At 39.8% G+C, this 20000-nt stretch overlaps 1 protein-coding gene across 6 annotated transcripts in view; it reads left to right on the plus strand.

Moving 5' to 3' along the window:
• The window catches only part of nrxn2b (neurexin 2b), an 884227-nt gene that overhangs the window by 159572 nt on the left and 704655 nt on the right, over positions 1-20000 (plus strand). For all 6 annotated transcript variants that reach the window (XM_084712252.1, XM_084712251.1, XM_084712247.1 and 3 more), the window contains exon 3: positions 2239-2259. In XM_084712252.1, the coding sequence (XP_084568378.1) occupies positions 2239-2259 (21 nt within the window). The remainder of the gene's footprint in view (positions 1-2238; positions 2260-20000) is intronic.

The raw sequence follows: 20000 nt of genomic DNA on the forward strand, positions 1-20000 counted from the left end.
TAGGAAATGAAGGGAGCGCAATGAAAGAAAGGATGATGGACTATGATCAGAGATGAGACGAGAGGAAAGGCAGAGTCATGGCCAGTGATTATATAAACAACCACGTCTGTACATCAGACAGACACAGCTCCCATGCTTCAGCTTGGCAAATGCTCCGTCACTCATGAAGGACTTTCTGTCAGCATGCTGGTTTCCTTTCTGCTGTTTAAATGCACAGTCTACACTTAAATAGCAGTTCAGTCTTTATAGTTTTATGTTGATGGTGTTACAGTAAATGGCAGTTCTTGTACAATCACTGAACTCTGTTCAGGTGAGTTAGGTGTCCTAGCTCACTGTAGACAGGATAACTTTATATTTTCTGTCTATTATTTGGTTAGCCAGGTGGTTAGCAATCATTAGTAATCTGAAATTTCACTATGTTATAATCACCTGTAACAATCTTGTGAGACCTGGCTGTACATTCCTTACGGCTGAGCCAATTAGATTGTGAAATGTAATGGACAAAAAATGTGTCACGTCTTTACAGATTGCCGAGCAGAGAACTACGCTATAGTATATAGAAGCGTTTCTGCTTCTATAAAGCTGAATGGAAAAGTGGCATGGACAAGAGCCACACTGTATGCAAGCTTTGTCTAACTAACCTAATTATGTGGATCATTACAAATAGATTATGTTTTAAAAGTAGTCACACAGTGAGAAAATGTAGATCATATATAATAATCAAGAATTTTGATGCATCTAGATGGATTAATATTTGTTTTATAATTGAAATGTAGAATCAGATTTCACATGAGTCGTGAGGTGCCAAGGGATTCCCACCCCTAGTGGAGGGATGGGTCAAAAAACACAGGACTTTAACCCAGGAGGCCAGGGTTCATTTCCCGTGTGGAACTGGAACTTTTAAGTAACAAAACGTCAGATTTATTATGTGACTTGAGTAACACAACATAGTTATTTTAACTCAAACCATTATCTTTTCCTAAAGCTGACCAAGTAGTTTTGGAGCCTAAATCATACTGCAGCAGTTTAAGATTGTTAACCACATGTTAAAAAGGCTTTCTGGCTAAAACATCTCGTATAGATGCTAAACGGGGTACCTTGTACACCTGTATGATGTGCTGAGGGCCATGACAAAGCAGCAGTGACCTTGTATTTTAATAGCACAGAATTCAAGAGAGCCCCTTTTCAGAAACTGTGCTGGTGTGTTCTGGGAAATCTGGTTGACTTTCTTACTTTTCAGCCACATTGGGCCCACAGTGGTGTGTTTCAGATGTATAAATGGCTGCCGTTGTCATCAGATCTTAATGCTAAAAACAACTATGTAGGCTTCCTAACACATGGGACTACCCCTAACCCACAAAATGTAGAATGTTTCACTTTGCTTGACCTCATAGTTTTCCATAATTGTGTGCTGCAGTGGTACAAAATGCCTGCAGCTGTTGATGCTCTGACTGAAATACTGTACCAGGCAAACGCGTCGAACCAGTACAGTATATAGTCACAATAAAATATCATTGACCATACTACAACTCAATACTGCAGTGTCCCTTGAAGACCCCAGCCCAGCAGTTACAACAGCAGATCAAAATGCCAAGCTCTCCACAGGGACACCATGCCAAGCTAGAGGCTGTTTTACATTCTTGGGTAGCGCCTCATCTTCTAACATGGGGTTTCGAGAGTGGCAGGCGGCTGCAGTTTTATTTTCTAGCATTACAGATTGGCCTCTGCTGCTGTAGGGTAGCTTTTTTAAGTAAAGCGTCCTGCTGGAGCCTGATCTCTTTGACTCCCCCTCACTGTATCATTAAGCCAGAGAGAAGTGTGTGAGAGTCGGTGTCTCTCAGTTGGGGATCCTCTTTGACAGAAGCCTCTTGCTCCCTAAGGGAGGCTGTGTGCTTACAGTATTCTGGTTTAGGGTTCTCCACACTGTTATTGAACATTTCTTCAAGAGGGTAATATGTGTGTTTGTGAAACTATCAGGCCAATTTCAGGCTTTTAGGAACAGTAAAAAGACATCAGATTATATATTCAGGGGAGCAGACTTAATTTTGTTTTTCTGTCAAATCTCTAAAAATCTCAAGCCTCATTGGCGGTCTTTATTTAGATTTTCTCTCATGAAGATTTTGTTTGAAGAAAAAATAGGAAGACATTCATTTGAAGAAAAAGTAACATCTAATGAGTCTGCTCTTTGTGTCTTTTCTCTCTCCTCCCCACGCATTCCCTTTGGACCCTACCCTGAAGCTGAAGAGTATGCTGTTGAAGGTAAGACCGATGCTTTACTCCTCAGGCCCTCTGACAGCTTCCATTAATGCTGCCATGGATGCTGATGCTGGCTGCTTGTTAATGCTGTATGCCCTCCCTCTGGGGAGGAGCATTGTCAGTTTGGACTGCGGTTATACGTGACTTCCAGGGGGCCTAAATTACAGTTTCAAAATGAGATAAAAGTGATGGATGTACAACCAAAATTACCTCTATTTTACCTCTTGTTTATTTTATCTGGTCTTTTTTTTTTATTTAATTTTGTTTTGATTGCAGTTTATTTCTCTGTGTATAGGCATATGGTTGTATATTTCACTCAGGACTATATTCATGCACTTGAAAAATGTGAAGGCAGCTTTGCAATCTTGAGTCAATTTACCAGTTAACAAGACTTTGTTAAGGTAATAAGATATGACATGGTAGTTTTGAGATGCTGTCTTCCTGCTTTTCTCACTGTCTATCTCAAAATAAGGTGAACGAAGGCTGCCAGTCAGGGCCCCTGAGGGGGCTCATTACCCCTTGGGCAAGGCACTCAACCAGTTCTGGATGTAGCACACTGTTTGGATAGATCAGGCTTAGCTTGTCTGTCTGCAGGCTGCTGCCTGTCTTCACGTTGCACTATTGAGGAAGAGGTTCACCACTGGTTGGATGAGCCTGTCAGTGAAATTGGATAATCAGATCTTCTAAAACAAGCTTTTTTGAATCCGTGCATTGATCTATACATAGTGTACTGGTGTCTAGGTGTGCGTATGTGTGTGTTTGCATGTTTTGGAGTTGCATTTCCTGCTTGCTGAGTTTGAGGTGATGGATTACCTATCACACGGCCTGAACCAGCAGGGGAAATCACTGACAAACACCCTCTTGCTCCAGGTTTTCTTTAAAGCTGAAAACTTTATGCTGCATTTATTTCTCAATCTTTATAGCAAGCATGAGTTGTTTATCATGTTGCATATTAGAAATATAAAAACATATGTCATGGTGTCATTTCATTGTTATCAGCTAACCGAGTGAACTCTATTTGAATTCTGGTCTGTGCTTGGTATGTAGGCTGAACTTGTAGACTGTTCGGAACTGACATTTTCTTGGTTTGTTCTTACTGTCCTCCTGTAATGACTGTATGTGTGTGTGAATGTCCTTGTAGTCCAGACCCTTGTCAGTACCGCTGAAGCCCTTAATGGTAAATATCAGAGGGAAGGTAGGGGGAACAGGAATAATTGGTGGCAAATCCACAATTCTGACAGAACAGCCCCTCCAGTCTGAAGAGTGAGACGTGGGGCAAGAAAGAATGAGCAAAGAAGGGTGATGAAGAGGTGTGATATTAGTCTGTGACAAACTGAAGGGAGGGTAGGAAACTCCAGAGGGACCCTGGGGTGCTCTGTTAACTTTCATGAGACTACAGAAGTAAAACCAGACTTCTGTACAGATCTACAGTTCAGTTATAGTACAAAGTAATATACCTAAGCACCAGCAATTGTGGACTGTAGTTTGTGTTATTTGTGTTGGTCCAGGCAATGTCACTAAAACCTAACCTTTTAGCTCTGCGCTCTCACTGATTTCAAATATTTTCTGCAGATATTCCTTTGCAGTGGGCAAGGGCATGTGTTGTAGGTTAAGCTTGCTATTAATTATGTGGGCTCCCAGCAATTTGAGTGGGGAACACCTCTCCTTGTGCAGAGGTCTAGGTGTTTTCTCCAGCAACACTATAACTCTAATATGAAAGAGCCCTCGGGTTTTTTAAGAATTGGAAAAAGCTGTGGAGTTTATTTTGACTCAAAAATATACCCACTATAACTGAAAAGTACTAAAATGTTAATGTTAACACCTCAATTAATTTGTGGTCCCGAAAGCCATGTCATTTAATTAAAAACAAGGAGTTGTGTTCCCTTTTCCCAGTGTGTTGTGTATCAACAAGACAGCTCAATAGATTTGTTTAATGGCTCATTGTCTCTGATACCAAACCCTCAGAGTACCACTGCACTCCTTTCTCCTATTTTTAGGGTTTCCCTTTGAACGTATTTGGTCTAATTAGTGTCTGTGACCATGTGTTCAAAGGTTGGTTGAGATTGATGATGCGGGGAGGCATTGAAAGCCCCGGGGAGGCCAGTGGCCCTTGAAGGCGGCCGGTGGCCCTCGCTCTTATACTGTAGGGCCTCGATTGATGATCTGCCTGCGACACTGACCTGTTTTTACTGGCGAGCTAGTCGTGTATTGCCATCTGTGTACTGATAGCTGAGCATGTCCTCTCCCTGGAGGACTGCACGTGTGATGTATAGTTTCATTATGTAAGCACAGGTTTACTTCATTGTCTGGTGGAGTGGTGTTCCTGTAGAGGCTAATAAAGAAATGACACTTAAGCTGAAGTTTGTGGTAGCCTAGAGGTTTGGTGAAATGGCTAATGACCTAGAGGGAGAATCTTATGGGTAGGGATGGGTATTGTTAGGATTTTACTGATGTCAATACAGATACTTAGTGATACATCTATTGATAATACTTTTCATAATTTGATGCAAAAAATCTAGAATATGACATGACAAGTTGGAAAAATATTCAACAGTCTTTTACCAGCAACTTTACATGCAACCGATTTTCACATATGTTGCAATTGGCTTCAATTTGTGTTAGATGTAGTAAAGTGATCCCACATATGTGAATGTTTAGCCCTGTCAGCCATGACTTGAAAAGCAGTTAAGCAACATCAATCACCTACCGCTGGTAGTTTTGTCATCATTAGGGGACAGTTAAGAGTTTGGAAATGCTAGCTATGTTAGAGCGAATTGACATTGCATAGACACTGATAGCAGTATTGTTTGTTTAGGAGCTTTTCAGTATTTCGGTACTAACTAATTGGGAACTGGCACCAGTTTAGTACTGGCTCTCGATACAAACCAGCCTACTAATGAAAGAATGCAAACTGCCAATTGCGTGCAAGACATTGAATGCTTTACTGAACCAGGTTGTGCTGGCAATCTTGAGTGGTTGACAAAGATACACTGTTGTGGTATGGATGGTTTGAGTGAATGCAGATGTGAAACAGAATTTCTGAAATAGGTCTGTGTTAGGTCAGCTGACTAGTCCTGGTAAATAAAATGTTACAAAAGTAATCAAAGAAATAATACATTCCTGAGGCAGTAAAAATGCATACTATTCATTCAGATGGTAAGGGATAGACATTTTTAATTTTCCTCCAGCTGATGATTTGACAGACTCTGACCATGACCATGAACACTGTGGAGAGAATCATATATACAATTGGACAGTAACAGATCAAACATAACCCTGGCCAGTGTGGCTGGCCTCTGAGACTGGTTGATAGATTTGGTGACCCGGTGCTTTGTTTGGGTGAGGGATGTTCTGAGCTGCCCACGCTGATCTTAATCAATCTGATCAAGGCTAATGATCCTTTCTCTCTCAGCCACGCAGACCTCCAACTTAATCTCACCCTTGGGGGAGGGCAATAACAATTTTTTTCTTTTCCCCACCATAAAAAATAGGGTTTGATGTTGGCTAGAGATACAGGATTATAGATTTGAGTGGGGCCTGTAGTTATAAGAGATTACTTTGGATCATCCAAACCAGATTATGGATTTTGTTCTTATTTGCTCAGGAGAAATAAAACAAAATCAGAGACCAAAAACTTGAATGTTTTCTAAATGTGTGTGCATCAAGGCAACAGAAGGAGAAACAGAGTAAAGCAAATATTAAATGTACTGATGTCACTGTGGTATTAACCTAGATTTTGTTTGTTTCTAGAACAAATGGTGCTTGTACATGATCCTTATTCAAATTCCAACTGCTGTTGTTATTTTGAATACCATTGGTTAAAAGGCCGACCACCTGGGCGATAAAAATTGTTTTGATCTTGGCAAAAAATGATACATTGCAATAGCAAGTGAGAATGATAGGCATTTATTTATATAACAACATAGCATAACAACGCTATTTGTCCAATGTTTCCAATCAATAAAGCTTAACTGTGCATTTTTCATTGAACGCACAAGAGATTTGCAGTGTTCAAACAAAGCAATCGATTGTAGAAGATTGCTGGCTAGCTTTTTATTCACAGGCACATGAAAAGAATAGGCTGCAAATAAACAACACACACATACACACACACATGCACACAGTAACCTCATTGGAAGGGAAAATTGACCAAGGATTGGAAGGGTGGAAGAGAACTGAATGGTGTCTTTCTTCAGCTCTGAAATTGCTCAAGAGCCTTTGGACAGTAGGATGCCTTGATGTTGCCTCTGCATGCCCAGTCTCTGCCAGATGTTGCAGTGAGATTAAGCATCCTCAGGTCCTGGAGGAGCCGAAGTCCAGCCATGCCTGTTCTCACAAGACGTTAATTTCACCCCACTCAGCTCTAACTCTTTTCTCCCGTTCTATTTTTCTGCTTTGTGATAACAAAGTCTAAAGGGATGGAGTGGGCGTCCACTTGTGAGCAACTCCAGATGCTTCAGTGTCAACATGCGTGGCCACAGGCAATACTGTTTGCTGTGATGGAGAGAGAAATGGATTGGACAATGCATGGCCTTGAGCTCTGGTGTTGTAGTGTTTGTGTGTGTGAAGAAGAGCTTTAGGTTTGCCAGATTTTGCTTTGTAGATTGGTACAGTGCTGTAAAACTTTTAAATGGTTACATATTCCTGAGCTATAGCCTCTAGGTATATCTGATACTTGATACAGTTTCAGTATTAGGGGTATTAGAAAATGATGCACTTGAACATCGGGCTAGTATGTTTTTCTGAAACTGTATAATTTCTTACATTTTTGATATTGTATATACATGCAAAGATTTGTTGCATTGGTTAGTGTTATGTTTAAACCCCTGACCAATAAGTAGCAGTGTTGTTGTCTAGAGCTGCAACAATTAATCAATTATATGTACATGTTGAATACTTTGTTGCTTCTTTAGTCCTCTCTGATAGTAAAGTGAATATCTGTGGGTGGTGGACAAAACGAGGAGAAAAAATCATTAATTGAAGACCTTTTGCTCTAATTGTATAAAATAGTAGACTTTTTTTAAGCTCAGGTTTTACGTGTAATTTAATCCCTGTATCATAATATGTATTTTATTGTTTTATTGTCAGATTGCCAATATACAGCCTTAATATACCCCCAATATACCACTGATTTTGTCAAATTGTTCCCCAAGTTAGATTCTTTTGGCTCATTTGATCTTTTCTATTTTGAGTAGCTGAAGGGTTACAGCAGCCTTTTTATGTTTTGAACTGACAGACCAACACCACTGTTTTTTTTTTTGTTTGTTTGTTTTTTTTGCATTTTACATTCTTCATAACTTTTTTCAAACCAACTGTTTCCCCTCTACTTACCACACACACACACACACACACACACACACACACACACACACACACACACACACACACACACACACACACACACTTCAGCACTTCTACTGTATTACAATGACATAGCGCAATGAGCTTTGGAAGGGATTTCAGCACTCTTCAAAGTACTCTTTTCTCCTGTGTACTAAAATGAAAATTTGTTGTGCACCTCTGTGCCTTTGTTGCTTTTGAAATAGGAAAAAAAGACAGTCTTTTAAGCATTTCCCAATGGACTTGGGGTTATGGGGTATTTGGAGTTTATATTGCCTCTACTCTCGTTTGGTTGCCTTCGCCAACTAATTTATGCCCGGTCAGGGATACAGTCATAGTAATCCTCCTCTCTGTTCGATCCCTCTACAGCTATCACTCAATGATTTTTTGCTCTCTTTCTCTCCCCTTATACTTATAAGTATCTTTAGCTTTTCCCTGTCTCATCGGTCTCCCGTTTTGTTTTACCTTCTTGCCACCTCTGTACTCTCCACATCTCCTTCCTTTCCCTCTACCAGTTCTTCCACTCTATTTCCCTGTCCTCTCTTCTTCATCTTGATCATCTTCTTCCCTCCTCTGGTAGATAAACGTATAGGTTTTAGCTAAGAGGCTTATTGGCCAAATGCCTCTAAAGGAAACTGTGAAATTAAGCATCACTGGGTTACTCAAGGCTACATAGAGTAGATTGGAGAGGAGAATGAAGAGGAATCATGGGTCCAGGTTTAATTACTTGCACCCACATTGTGTATTTAACACTGTGACATTTAGATTATAACTTGTTTTTACAGATCTGAAATGTAATCAAATTGGCCGGCATTTATTTTCCCACATATTAGAATGTAGTATATTCAAAGGCAACACCTGAAGTCTCCAAGCGTCCATTGTAAGTTCTTAATAAAGCTTTGACCTTGTTCTGTTGGAGGCTCATAATGCTTGACACTATAATAAGAGATCATCATTAGTAATGTAAAAAGTAGATTTAGGTGTAAAAGTGCAGTTTAAGACCTATTGAGAACAGATTAGATTAACAGGTGAAGGTGGTTGATATAATTATTAACTTAGCACCTCAGTAATTTCTGTCTCTTTTATATCTCCAATGTCAGTAATTTCTGCAGACTCCCTTTGAAGAGAATGTAAAAAAATGTTTAAAAATACAAATAAAAGAAATAAAGTCAGAAAAATAGACATTCCTTTCCTTTCCTCTTGCAGCCATGCTGATGATTCTTCTGCAATTGATGGCAGAGATCTTTTAAATTTGGCTTTGTGCATTGTCCTAAGAACTAATCTGTTCCAAAACGAGCTGTGTCTGATTTTATTGAACATTTTCAAAGAAAGACATCAAAATAGCATGAAACACCTGTCATAAGTTTTGTAATGTACAGGATACGGTTGGGCAATATGTTAAAATTTTCCAAATGCCTCGGTCAGCCTAGCAACAGGCGAGATGTGTTTGAGCAGCGAGACTGCTACCTTTAGTCTTTACTAAATTAGATGTGAAGATGTTGTGGTTCTATAGGCTGTTTTCCTCTCAGTCATCCTCAGTCAGTGTGTACTGTCTGTACACAAGAAAGTCACCTGATGACAGACTGATGCCCAACACTAGTATAGATATTGAGGAGTATCCTAAAGCATGTGGTGTTTGTGTGTGAAGACTGGCGTGCTGGGGGTGTATGTAGAAGTTAATATATTCCTCTTTTCCACCCACTGTCACTTTCATAGTTACATTTGTCCAGGACTCAAGTCAAGTGTCACTGCTTCATACCTTTTCCCCCTCTCTCCACAGAAGTCGCCATTATTTCCGGAGTGTTAGAACACGCCTGTTGTGTACCTACAGCCTTTTCTGAATTCAATTATGCCATGAAATGCCACTGACTGCAAAGCTAAGAGTTCTAGCTGGCCAGGTGACACTGTGAGAGATTGCATTTGGGCAGAGCCCGGTGAAAAGTCCATCTCCTACCCATCCCCCTAGCCGACAGCCAGTTCTAAGAAAATAAAAGCACTCACACTCGCTCTCACTTCATCTGGCTTCTAAGCAAAAAGGTTGAGGAAAGTGGCGACTGACATTTTTCTTTGTCACAGGTGTGTGCATGTGTTTTTTGTGTGCAAATTGTTCCGATGGACTTGTTTTGTGTGTGTGTTTACATCAGTGATAGATGTATGTATGCTGGTGTGTTTTTTTTTTTTCCATCACTTAAGCTAGTTGAAGGCCCAACCCCTCTGACGTCTAATTCCACACCGTTGTACAATTTCAATCTCACTGCCTGAGTCACATTCTCAGTCCAAAGCAAACAGGCTCTTCACTCGGATGCGTTCACCAGGTGAACGTTTGTTTTGTCTGTCTTGTTTTGAGCCTGGCCTTTATTTGTTGTCCAACATTCATTTAGCAGGTCTACAATTATGTATGAAGGGGTGTTGGTGGCACTGAGGCAGCGCAGAGAGAAATGGTCTGGTAAAATTGAGATCAATAGGCCGGCGAGATGAATGAGTGACCAATAAAAGAAGGGAAATGGGGAATAGAGCTATTCTCTCCTCATCCCTCCCTCAATTTCATAATGGGAAAATAGTAACACTTGAGTGAGCTTGTTTTGCCACTGAGGACCTCACTCCGCTTGAATGTAAAATGATATTCTTTTGGGATTCAAGTAGGGTAGATTGGAGAATGTGTTTTTCTCATACTCCAGCCTCCTTTTTGATTGCCCCTCTCCCATCATTTATCATTTAGTTTGCTTTTTGTCTTCGTTTGCAATCATCATCTTCCTCTTTAAGCACTCTCTTTACACTTCTTTTGGCCTTGTCTTGATTCTTTTGTTTGTTTTGTTATTTTGACTCACTTCCTTTTATTGTTCAAGTTTAATTTGTTTACCTCCAAAAACAATGTCACACAAAATGACCTTAAACTTTACACATCATTCAGTTCATGTGTGTTTTCTCTGTTAATGGAAGGGAAGGTACAAGACATCAGTCACTGTGATTACTCGTTGTTTAAGGATGTATATGTGGCATTTCACTGCTGTGTCAGTGGAAAATCAGAGCAAACAAAAATATTTCTATTGGTCTTGAAAATTTTGCAGTGAGTTGAAGTCAGTCAAACAATGCCTTTATCCCAAATTCAAGCCCTTTCATTAGAAAATGTCTGAGGCAAGCTGCTGAAATAATCTTTTTGAAAAACCTACCAGCTGAGAGGTGTCTGCACTGTAGCTGACTCTGGCCTTGGACCTTCCTGTGAATGAGCAAAATGAGGGGTTGATTGCTATCAGCTGATATTCATCTATAGTTCAGTCTGTAGTCTCTATAAAGGCAAATCAGAAGAGCCAATCAGATGACGAAGCGGCAGGACCACACCCGCCAAGTGCCAAACGATTTTCTGTTTGATGGGTAAATTTGGTAAGCTATCTGTGATACTGGAATATTTACAGGAAATAGACATGTAATCAAAAATCTGTAGAGTCTTTACCGTGTTTGCATATCATTTTCATGTGTGCTGCTTCTCTTCTCTGCTATCTGTATCAGAGTTTGACACACACACACAGGGACAGGGACTTCACAGTGGACTCGGTGAAATCGGTAATTGCATGGCCATGAAGGTTGTTTAAAATGGGAAACTATTTTTTTTCTGTTTTTAAAATACGTAGGCCTACATCTGTCAGCACTTTATTGTTCTTTTACCACGGCATTTTTTGTAGTTTGATGCTAATATCATAACAATATCCCATTCCTTTGCACATAGTCAGATTTTTAAATTTTTAACTTATGAAATTTTCAGTATCTGTATCCGTATGAGTCACCCACATTGTTGTCTGATGTGCAAAAGACCCTCTATAATAATTTTGAAGTTGTTTTATACTTATATTTAGCATACAGTGCTGTTAAGAATAGTTGAATCAATAACTGTTTTTATACAGTAAATAAAAGGGTTTAAATAAATGTTGAATAGTATCGACATGGGTAATGGGCCCCAAAAGTGTTGTTCAGAGCACCCTTGATATAAAATATCACAATACTGAACTTACACCAAACATTAACCCCCACATTTATTCTTCAAAGACTGATCTGTGATGTCTAAATATATTGTAATCCATAATGTAATATAACAAAAATGCTCACACGTACCACCAATTTTTATTCTCATTGTTGAGGCATACATTATGATCAAAATGTGTCACAGAGCTGGTTGTTGTGTTTCTCAGACATTGTGGGCTGAAATGAAAATACAATATACATATTTTTTTTTATTTATTGGCAACACTGCTGACATTAGAACGTAGGCTTTTGAATGTTTAATTCCCATGATCCTTTAGGTGCTTGGGAAAGACAATGGCCATCTATACAAAAACAAAAAAAATCTCTGTAATCCTTTAAAATGACAAACATCATATCAAACCTGTCAGTCTGACACTTGGCATCCTTGTAGACCACCTACATAAAGATTTGTTCGCTTTTGCTGATAATGGCGATGCAAAGTCTAAAAGCACTTGACTGACAAGCAGAATAAAAGTATTTAAACTGTATGAAAATTACAAAAATTGTTAACACAGTCACATCTCCTAAATCCCCAAAATATCTTTAGGCTCAAACTGACAAAGTGTTTGAGTTAAGAAACCAGATGCATGTTTGTCTCATTAATTCTGTCTTTAATATTAAAATGAATGGTGTGTGCCTCGGAGATAGACTGAAAAAGCTTCTTCACTTTATTTTTCATAGGTGGATAGGTGGTTTTTGTTGACAATTTGACATAAGTCCAAGATTTAGTGTTCTCAGATTCAAGCCAACAATTTACTCTAACTTCTGACTACAGCAACAGCTCCAAGCTCAAAGATACAAAGTCACAGGTGTAGTTGAATTTTGATGGATTAGGACCAGCTCTTTTTAAGCTTACCCCATCCACGAGCATAGATTCAGACATGACTACTCACATTCTTTCTGTTCACATGATACATTACAATCCCATGTTCTACTGAAACACATTTAATTTTCTTTAACTCTCTAGGATTGTTATCTTATAATATAGAAGTCAAATTTGTGAGTCTAAAGAGTTTGTTGCTCCTTGGTCAACTTTTCAGATAAGTTACGAAAATAAATCATCAAAGTAATGGAATGGATACTAAGGACATACCTTTTTATGAAACTATTTTCTAACCAGGGTTTATACATCAGTCTAAAAGCCACTGTGGAGGCCATAATGTCACTTCACAATCACATTATTAAAAACTTAACATTTAGTGCTTTTTCTCTTGTATAAAATCAATCATTAAGAATCAGTGTGAAATGGAAATGACTGCCGTCTTGACAAAACAAAGGCATATCATTACACTCACAGTTTTGATTAACATTACTTTTATATCGCAGCATGCATTAGAAATGTTCTGGTAACAATTATAGTAAGGAATTTCTGCTGCCATAGACAGTTCATGATTAATAGTGAAAATTAGTCCATTCTGGATTCAAACTCAAGATGACAAAATTACAAAGCTAACACTTCAGCAAACTGTACAACAAGGCTTTTCTTCATTGATCACAGCCTGGATCCTGCCATAGTCTGCACACCACTGATTAAATGAAAATGTCCTGCTTAACTTTCTCTGGCTTATTTTTTTTCCATTTATTAAAACCTTTCACAAAAATGTTTTCATCAGTGTTTGATTAATATTTGCTACGCCACAGCTGTGAGCAGCATAGCTCTTACTCACTGTCTTCTCCATTGTGAATCCGTGTGAGCTCAGACTGTAGTTTAAAAGTTCATATCAGGCTTCAATTAGCACGATTTTAAATCAGCTTTGCAGGGCTGCCAAGTCTTAGATTTATTTGATAGGTTTGCTCAACTCATGGTTCTTACATCAAACTCTGCTATTAGTGGCCTTTATGGTAAACAAAACAGTCATCTCTGAGAAAAATAAATAGTTGAACTGTCCCTTTTACAACATCCCTTCTGGCAGGGCTTCTCAGTTTTTTTTCTGTCTCCACTGTCAGTGTGGTCTAACTGCTATGATGAGTTGTTATCAGAAACACCATAAATTTGTTCAGCAGCTGCCACAAAGCCTCACTCCCTACTGCTCTTATTTATTTATCTGTCGCCTCTCCAATTCTCTGAGGGCTGGAGAGGAGGAGCTTTGCCACAAACCCTCAGTGCTCCCTGAGTGGGCTAGGTTGGGCCCAGCCTGCTTGTTTTCTCAGCATGTGATCATTAGAGGGGAAGAAGCCTAAATGAAGGGAATAAAGCGAGTATAGGGTTTAGAGCAAGATGAGGGTCAGGAGCAGAAGAAAATTAGTGCAAAAAGATGAATAAATACACACACCGGGGTAGAAAAACAAGAGACAAGTGATGTGTGTGAGTAAGGAAGAGGAGGAGTTGGGGGACATCTCAAGAGCAAAGGCGTCAAACCAGCAGGCTGTTTGAGTGGAAGGAGACATGGCCTAGATACTTCACTAGGATTCACTGTTAATGATTGTTCAGCTAGACCAGGGTTTCATTTTGTCAAGTAAGCCAGTGTCATCCACAAAGTGTTATTATACACAATGTGACCTGTCAGTGTGTTTGTGTGAGTATGTGTTGTCTTTGTGGTGGGGAGGTCTGGAGAGACAGCAGCACTGTCAACTTCCTGTTAGTATACAGCCCACATGGGTGGACCACTCATTGTAATGCAGCATCAGGAACGATGTACAGCACCCCGGAAGCTTTTGGCTTTCATTGAAGATGGACAATCTGATTAAACACTAGGTCATGGAGAATATGCTCTATATTTCTTTAGATTTTAGAAGTCCCCAAACTTGTTCATATCAAGAAATAGATAGATGCACAGACCACAGACACAGTTTTGCCTCAAGGAATCCCTTCTAAAATTATTTTTATTATGTTTAGGTTTGAAGATAGAGGAGCCTTTATTGTCAGTCAATTCACCATATTCACACAGCAACCGTTTTCCTGACGACATGCTCAGGGTGGGAAGATTGTAGTGCACGTACATAATGTGACGAATCGCTATCATGTTGCCGATTCTTGATTGATCAGCAACTGAAAAGACAAAGGAAAGTGAAACTCTGCAAAACAACATATCTGATAACCCATTAGCTACTGTTAGACAACAGCTAATGTTATTATCCAACCATCTCCTCACTTACATTACTGTTTGATAGTGTTACATGATACAGTAGATAAGGCGTGAATTAATTCTTCAGTATCAAAGGATGAATTTATTTAATCCATTCCTGTCATATTGTGTAATACTATCAAACAGCAAAGTAAGCTAAGAATAGGCTGAATGGTAATATTAGCTATTGTCTGCTGGTAGCTAATGGGTTAACAAATGTTCCTCCGGATGTTCACTATCCATTATCTTTTCAGTTTCTGATCAATTGGGAGTCAGTGAAATGATAATGATTTGTCAGATGTTTATGCAACTTGCAACCTGAGCAGTGCAACACTGGCCTTTTTCTAACAGCATTTGACATCAGAGAAAAATATAGTGAATATAGTGAATGATCAAACTAGGTTCATACAAATTACAACCAGTCAAAACGACCAACCCTATTTCTGTCCTTGTCGTTCCAACTGCCAAAAAAGTGACAAAAGTTATTCTTCTCTTCATCTTTCTGGGGACCCCCTTCAGCCCAGTCAAGAACCCATGTTGAAACCCACTGGTTCAGATAGACAAATGTTCATTCAAATTCATTCCCTTCTATGCTTGTTGAACTCACTATAGCCCTATATTCTTTCGTACCATCCCTATTTAAAATTCAGACCATGACTCCTTGTATCAGCAGGTCAGGCAGTTTTGTTCTCAGGATTGTTTGAGTCATCAGTCCTGCAAAATGAACATGTAGAAAGCAAGTGGTGTATCAATCCTGGTGCCACAGGTGGTCACTAAGCTTGTACTGCAGATTGGACCTTTAAATCTATCCTGGCAATTTGATTTCTGCAGGTTTCACCAGGAAACTGAAAGAAAGACAACCATTTGTTTTCATGGCTTGACAGTTGGCAGTGAATGAAACCGATCCAATCCCCAAAAACCTCTTCCTCTGTCTTTTGCTCTGTCTTCTCTAGCTGACTTGAGGCCAACAAATAAACATGCTTACACCTGTGGAGAATCCAGAGTATACCACATCACTCTGTAATAGATGGAGCATGTGAATCTCTGTGTGTGTGAAAGAAGGTGTTTGTGAATGTGCAGGGCCCAGATTAAGCTGTCACACAGGCTGTGAGTGGTCCCAGACAGACTGATCAATGTGGGGCCAGCTTGCAGATAATGAAGTGGTTAGGTCTCCCTTGATGCCTTTAATTGAACAAGTGTAGCTGGCTCGACCCATCTGGACAGAGGCATTCTGGGAATTGGGTGTTTTCATGTGGACCGTGGTCTGAATGGCTGGTAAGGAAGAGTAACTTCAGAGCCATGTGACCCTGTGAGTAGCTCAGGAGACAGTAAAATGGTAACATGTGGGAGGACAAACTAGCAGCATTAATCTTTTAGCTTAATGTGCAGAGTCCGTAGTGTACTGTAAATGTAAGCCTGTTTGTGCGTGAGTGTGTTCTCCTTCTCAGAGGAATTATGTTGTGCTCTGTGATAGTAAACATTTTATTTAACAGCCCAGTTCTTAATTTATCATTTCTCACTTCAGTGAGGTTTTCCTCACAACTCTCCTGCTTTGTGCCTGCGTTGAATAATCTCACATGGGCAGAGGAGAAGGGGTTTCATTCTGTAGTTTTTCATCTAAGTCAATATTGTTTGACTTCATCTGGAGAAGTTTTAGCCAGGGGTAGCTTCTTTTTTTTTTTTTTTGTGCGCGCATGTTCTGTCCATATCTCCAGCTCTCAGGACCAGTGTAGGTGGATAGGACTGCCGGCTGTTTAAAATTGAGCCCAGCCACCGCCTCTTCAATTGGAAGTGCACTTCCGCTACTGTCAGAGCCACAACTTCAAGTAGAGGGAAGTCTCTGAATGTGCTTTGGCCGTAGTTCCCTCAAGATATGAACATAGAGAAGTGTTTGAAAGCGTGTATATTTACATCCAGGGAGACCAAAGGCATAACCATAAACTGCCTACGGGTATTGCCTCTGCATGCAGGGAGAATTTATTACAGACGAGGAATTCTTCTTGTGTGTATGTGTTTTACAGTTTAATTCTTTACCACTGTCAAAGGTCCTATTGTGAAATCTGCAGGCACCAGAGAGTGCAAGCTGAACAATTCAACGCTTTAAGCGAGTGGCCCAGTTGAATAAGATAAGGTCAGAACTCGACTCCTGATTTAGAGGATACAGAGCAGCTCCCATCTGGACACTGACAAGAGCAACCCTCCCTCCTCTCTCTAAGCTAAGTCAATGAAGAGACCTTCTACCTGCCTTGTTCACTGTTTCTGCTCTCCGTCAGACAGAGCCCCTATACACTATTCATAAACTTGGGCAGAGGGTTGTCTGACCTTTTTGCTGAAATGTTAGGGCAAATTAGTTGTCAGAGGAGTGAACGTGGCAGCCATGCTAAGCCCCAGCTCCAGTCCCATATACCTCCTTCCTTTTTTTTTTTTTTTTTTTTTTACCTTTTCACAGAGTACCTGCCCTTTCTATTGCTGTAGCATTAGTCCCACCACCTCCACGATCATGCCCAGACATATTTGTCTCTGTTACTGCCATAGACAACTGATTGCAGAAAAATTCAGGCAGACATAATGCTAAGTATTTTGAACCATGATATTTATGCAGATTCACAAAGTTCAGCACAAAGAAGCAAATACAAGTGATTCACGCACTTGCATATGCCCACTTTGAGAAAAAATGTCCTCCAAATGCATATCAAATGCCATACAAAAAGAAAAAAAAAAAAAACAGCTATGTGGTCCGTTCCTGCTGAAAGCTTTTTCTCTCAGGTAAACTGTAGGTCAGTCCTTTCAATCAGAAATGAATTTGAAAAATTCTCTCCAGCACTCTGCGCACATCCTTCGTGAATCACTGCCCTAATTCAGTCTATACATCACAAATCCTTGAATTACTATCACCCACTTTTACCCTGAATGCAGAACAGCTTATAATGAGCCCAAATGCAAGCAGCACCCTTTTAAAGCAGAGTAAACACTAAGCTTGGTGAGCCGCTGGCCCCCGGAGTCTACGCATATTCATTACCTTACGTAATGGCTTTTTAAAATAAACACCACTGCATTCAGCAAGCATTAGTTATTCCTGCATAGTAATTAGCTACTCGAGACCGCTTTTTGTGTGTGTTACTGCTGGTTCACTTTCTCAAAACACAGAACGAGAATGAAACTTTGTGGTTACTCAGAAACAAGCCACATATTTATGTTTCTAAAAGACTCAATTTTGTTAAATCTTACACTATGGGTTTTATTATTTTTTCATGCTGCTGGATTTTTTTGTCTTGATAGTAGAGGACAGAGGCACTAGCCAATTTGTACATTTTTAACAAGGGGGATGGACAGAATTAGTTTCATTCACCAGCGACTAGCGAACCGACTTATGAAAGACTATTTTTCCAAGACAAAAGTGACAGATGGGCGGACTCAAAGAAAAAGTCAGAAATACAAATATACAGCACAGCTGAGCTACTGATATTTCAGAGCCATGGTCAAGACCATAGATTCAAACACAAAACTCAGTCAGATGAAGGATCGATGGGCCTTATGCAAGAGTATTTCCATGTTCTTATCTTAAATTTCTCTTACTTTTCTTCATAAAAATGGGCTCATACAAGTGTGTGCTGTCAGATCCAGTAAGCACTCGTAACTTCACAAAACTTTGTAAATGATCTGCCTGTGCATATTTGAGTGCATGTGCATGAAATTAGTAAATTTGTATAATTAAAGCTCCAATAGTACCATATAAGGCTATGCTTCCAGCACCATATGTCAGGAAGTGTTCATTTAAGAAAATGGCATAATTTATAATATTTAGAATCATAATTCAGAGGCAGAGTCAAAAGTCTAATGGTTCATGTTAACATAATTATGAAGCATAATTTAAGATTTTCAAACTCATAGTTATGAATATGCAAAAAATAGTGAAAAACTTTGGTTTGGTTAACAGTGGGCTAAGTGGGCATGACTTCTCCGACAGGTCTGGACTACTCATATGTATTACTAATGTTCGTATCTGAAAGAAAATTCAGAATCTGAGAAAATGAGTGAAATTGAAGTCACTCTGTTCATACAAGTGGTTCTTGCATTACATCAAATGAATCATGCAGACTAGACAAACATATTCACCTAAACAACCCCTCTGCCCCTGCACACTCTCTGCTACTAGGGGATGGAGAGAGGTGTCAGGTTAACAAGGGGGATGCATTTTGGTCATTTTGCTAACAGGGAAATGGCTTCCCTCCTCATCCCACCCTCAAATCACCTGCTGGAGAGGATAGTAATGTGGTAGTGGATGAGCTCTGTGACCCTTGGGTTTTTAGCAGCTTTACATACTGTACTCGGGAGCCACTCAGAACTCATCCATCAGCCCAGATAACAGCAGATTTGCTTTTCATGTTCACTTGTGATCGAAAGTACCCCTCATTTCCTGTATTCCTCTACTTACCAAGTTGTCCTCCACCTGAACTTGATCTTATCTTGTGGTTGAGGGTTAAAATTCATCCTCTCTCCCCGAAGGCCCCTTGGCTTTACTTTCTGACCTTAGCCTGACACTGATCCTGCCTTTCGAAGACAAGCGAAGATCAAGTGTGGATCAAAGGGGTAGTCGCTCTGGTGATACAGGGTTTCGTTTTTTTTTTCCTTCACTGTCTGTGGTTTGTGTTTGTCTATGCTCGGTGGGTCGATGAGTCCTGCATGCTAAACTCGTGCAGTAATTGGCCGTGTGCCTGTTTGCAGCTGGCTCCAGCTCATCATTCAGCTTGAGAGGAAATCTATGGCAGGGTGATAAACATATTGCTAAGTAAGGGGGATTGTCGGACTGTGGGTGTCATTGTGCCCAGCACTGTGTACACAGGATGACAGCACTGCACAGGGACAAATGCACACACAACTGTCATCTGAGGTCAGCTTTTTTCACCACTGTGTCGGCCTGTAGCAGCATTTTGTATGAGTATATATTTTTCCCTCCTTAAAATTGTCTGGAAAATTTTATTAACATTTTACATGTGCTGAAATGCACACACATACATTACTGCAGGAGTTCTCAACCTTATTACTCAAAGGTCATCTCACTTAAAACTTTTAAGCAAAATACATTCCACAAACAGTTCACATCACTTGATGACACAACACAGAATGAAGGCAGACCTGGCTCTGACAGTCCATTTATTTCTCACTCAGACATATTCATACAACCACATTTACATTAGCTGTAGAAATCTTGCACAAGAGAAAACGGAGCTGATATAGGAGCTCCTCTATCTCCAGTGTTAATGGTTGAACTTGGCAGCATCATCACACAACACTAGTCCATTAATTAATGTTGCCATGACA

This window comes from Lutjanus erythropterus, chromosome 23, assembly GCF_056507025.1.
Source record: "Lutjanus erythropterus isolate fLutEry1 chromosome 23, fLutEry1.hap2, whole genome shotgun sequence".
Lineage (NCBI taxonomy): Eukaryota > Metazoa > Chordata > Actinopteri > Lutjaniformes > Lutjanidae > Lutjanus > Lutjanus erythropterus.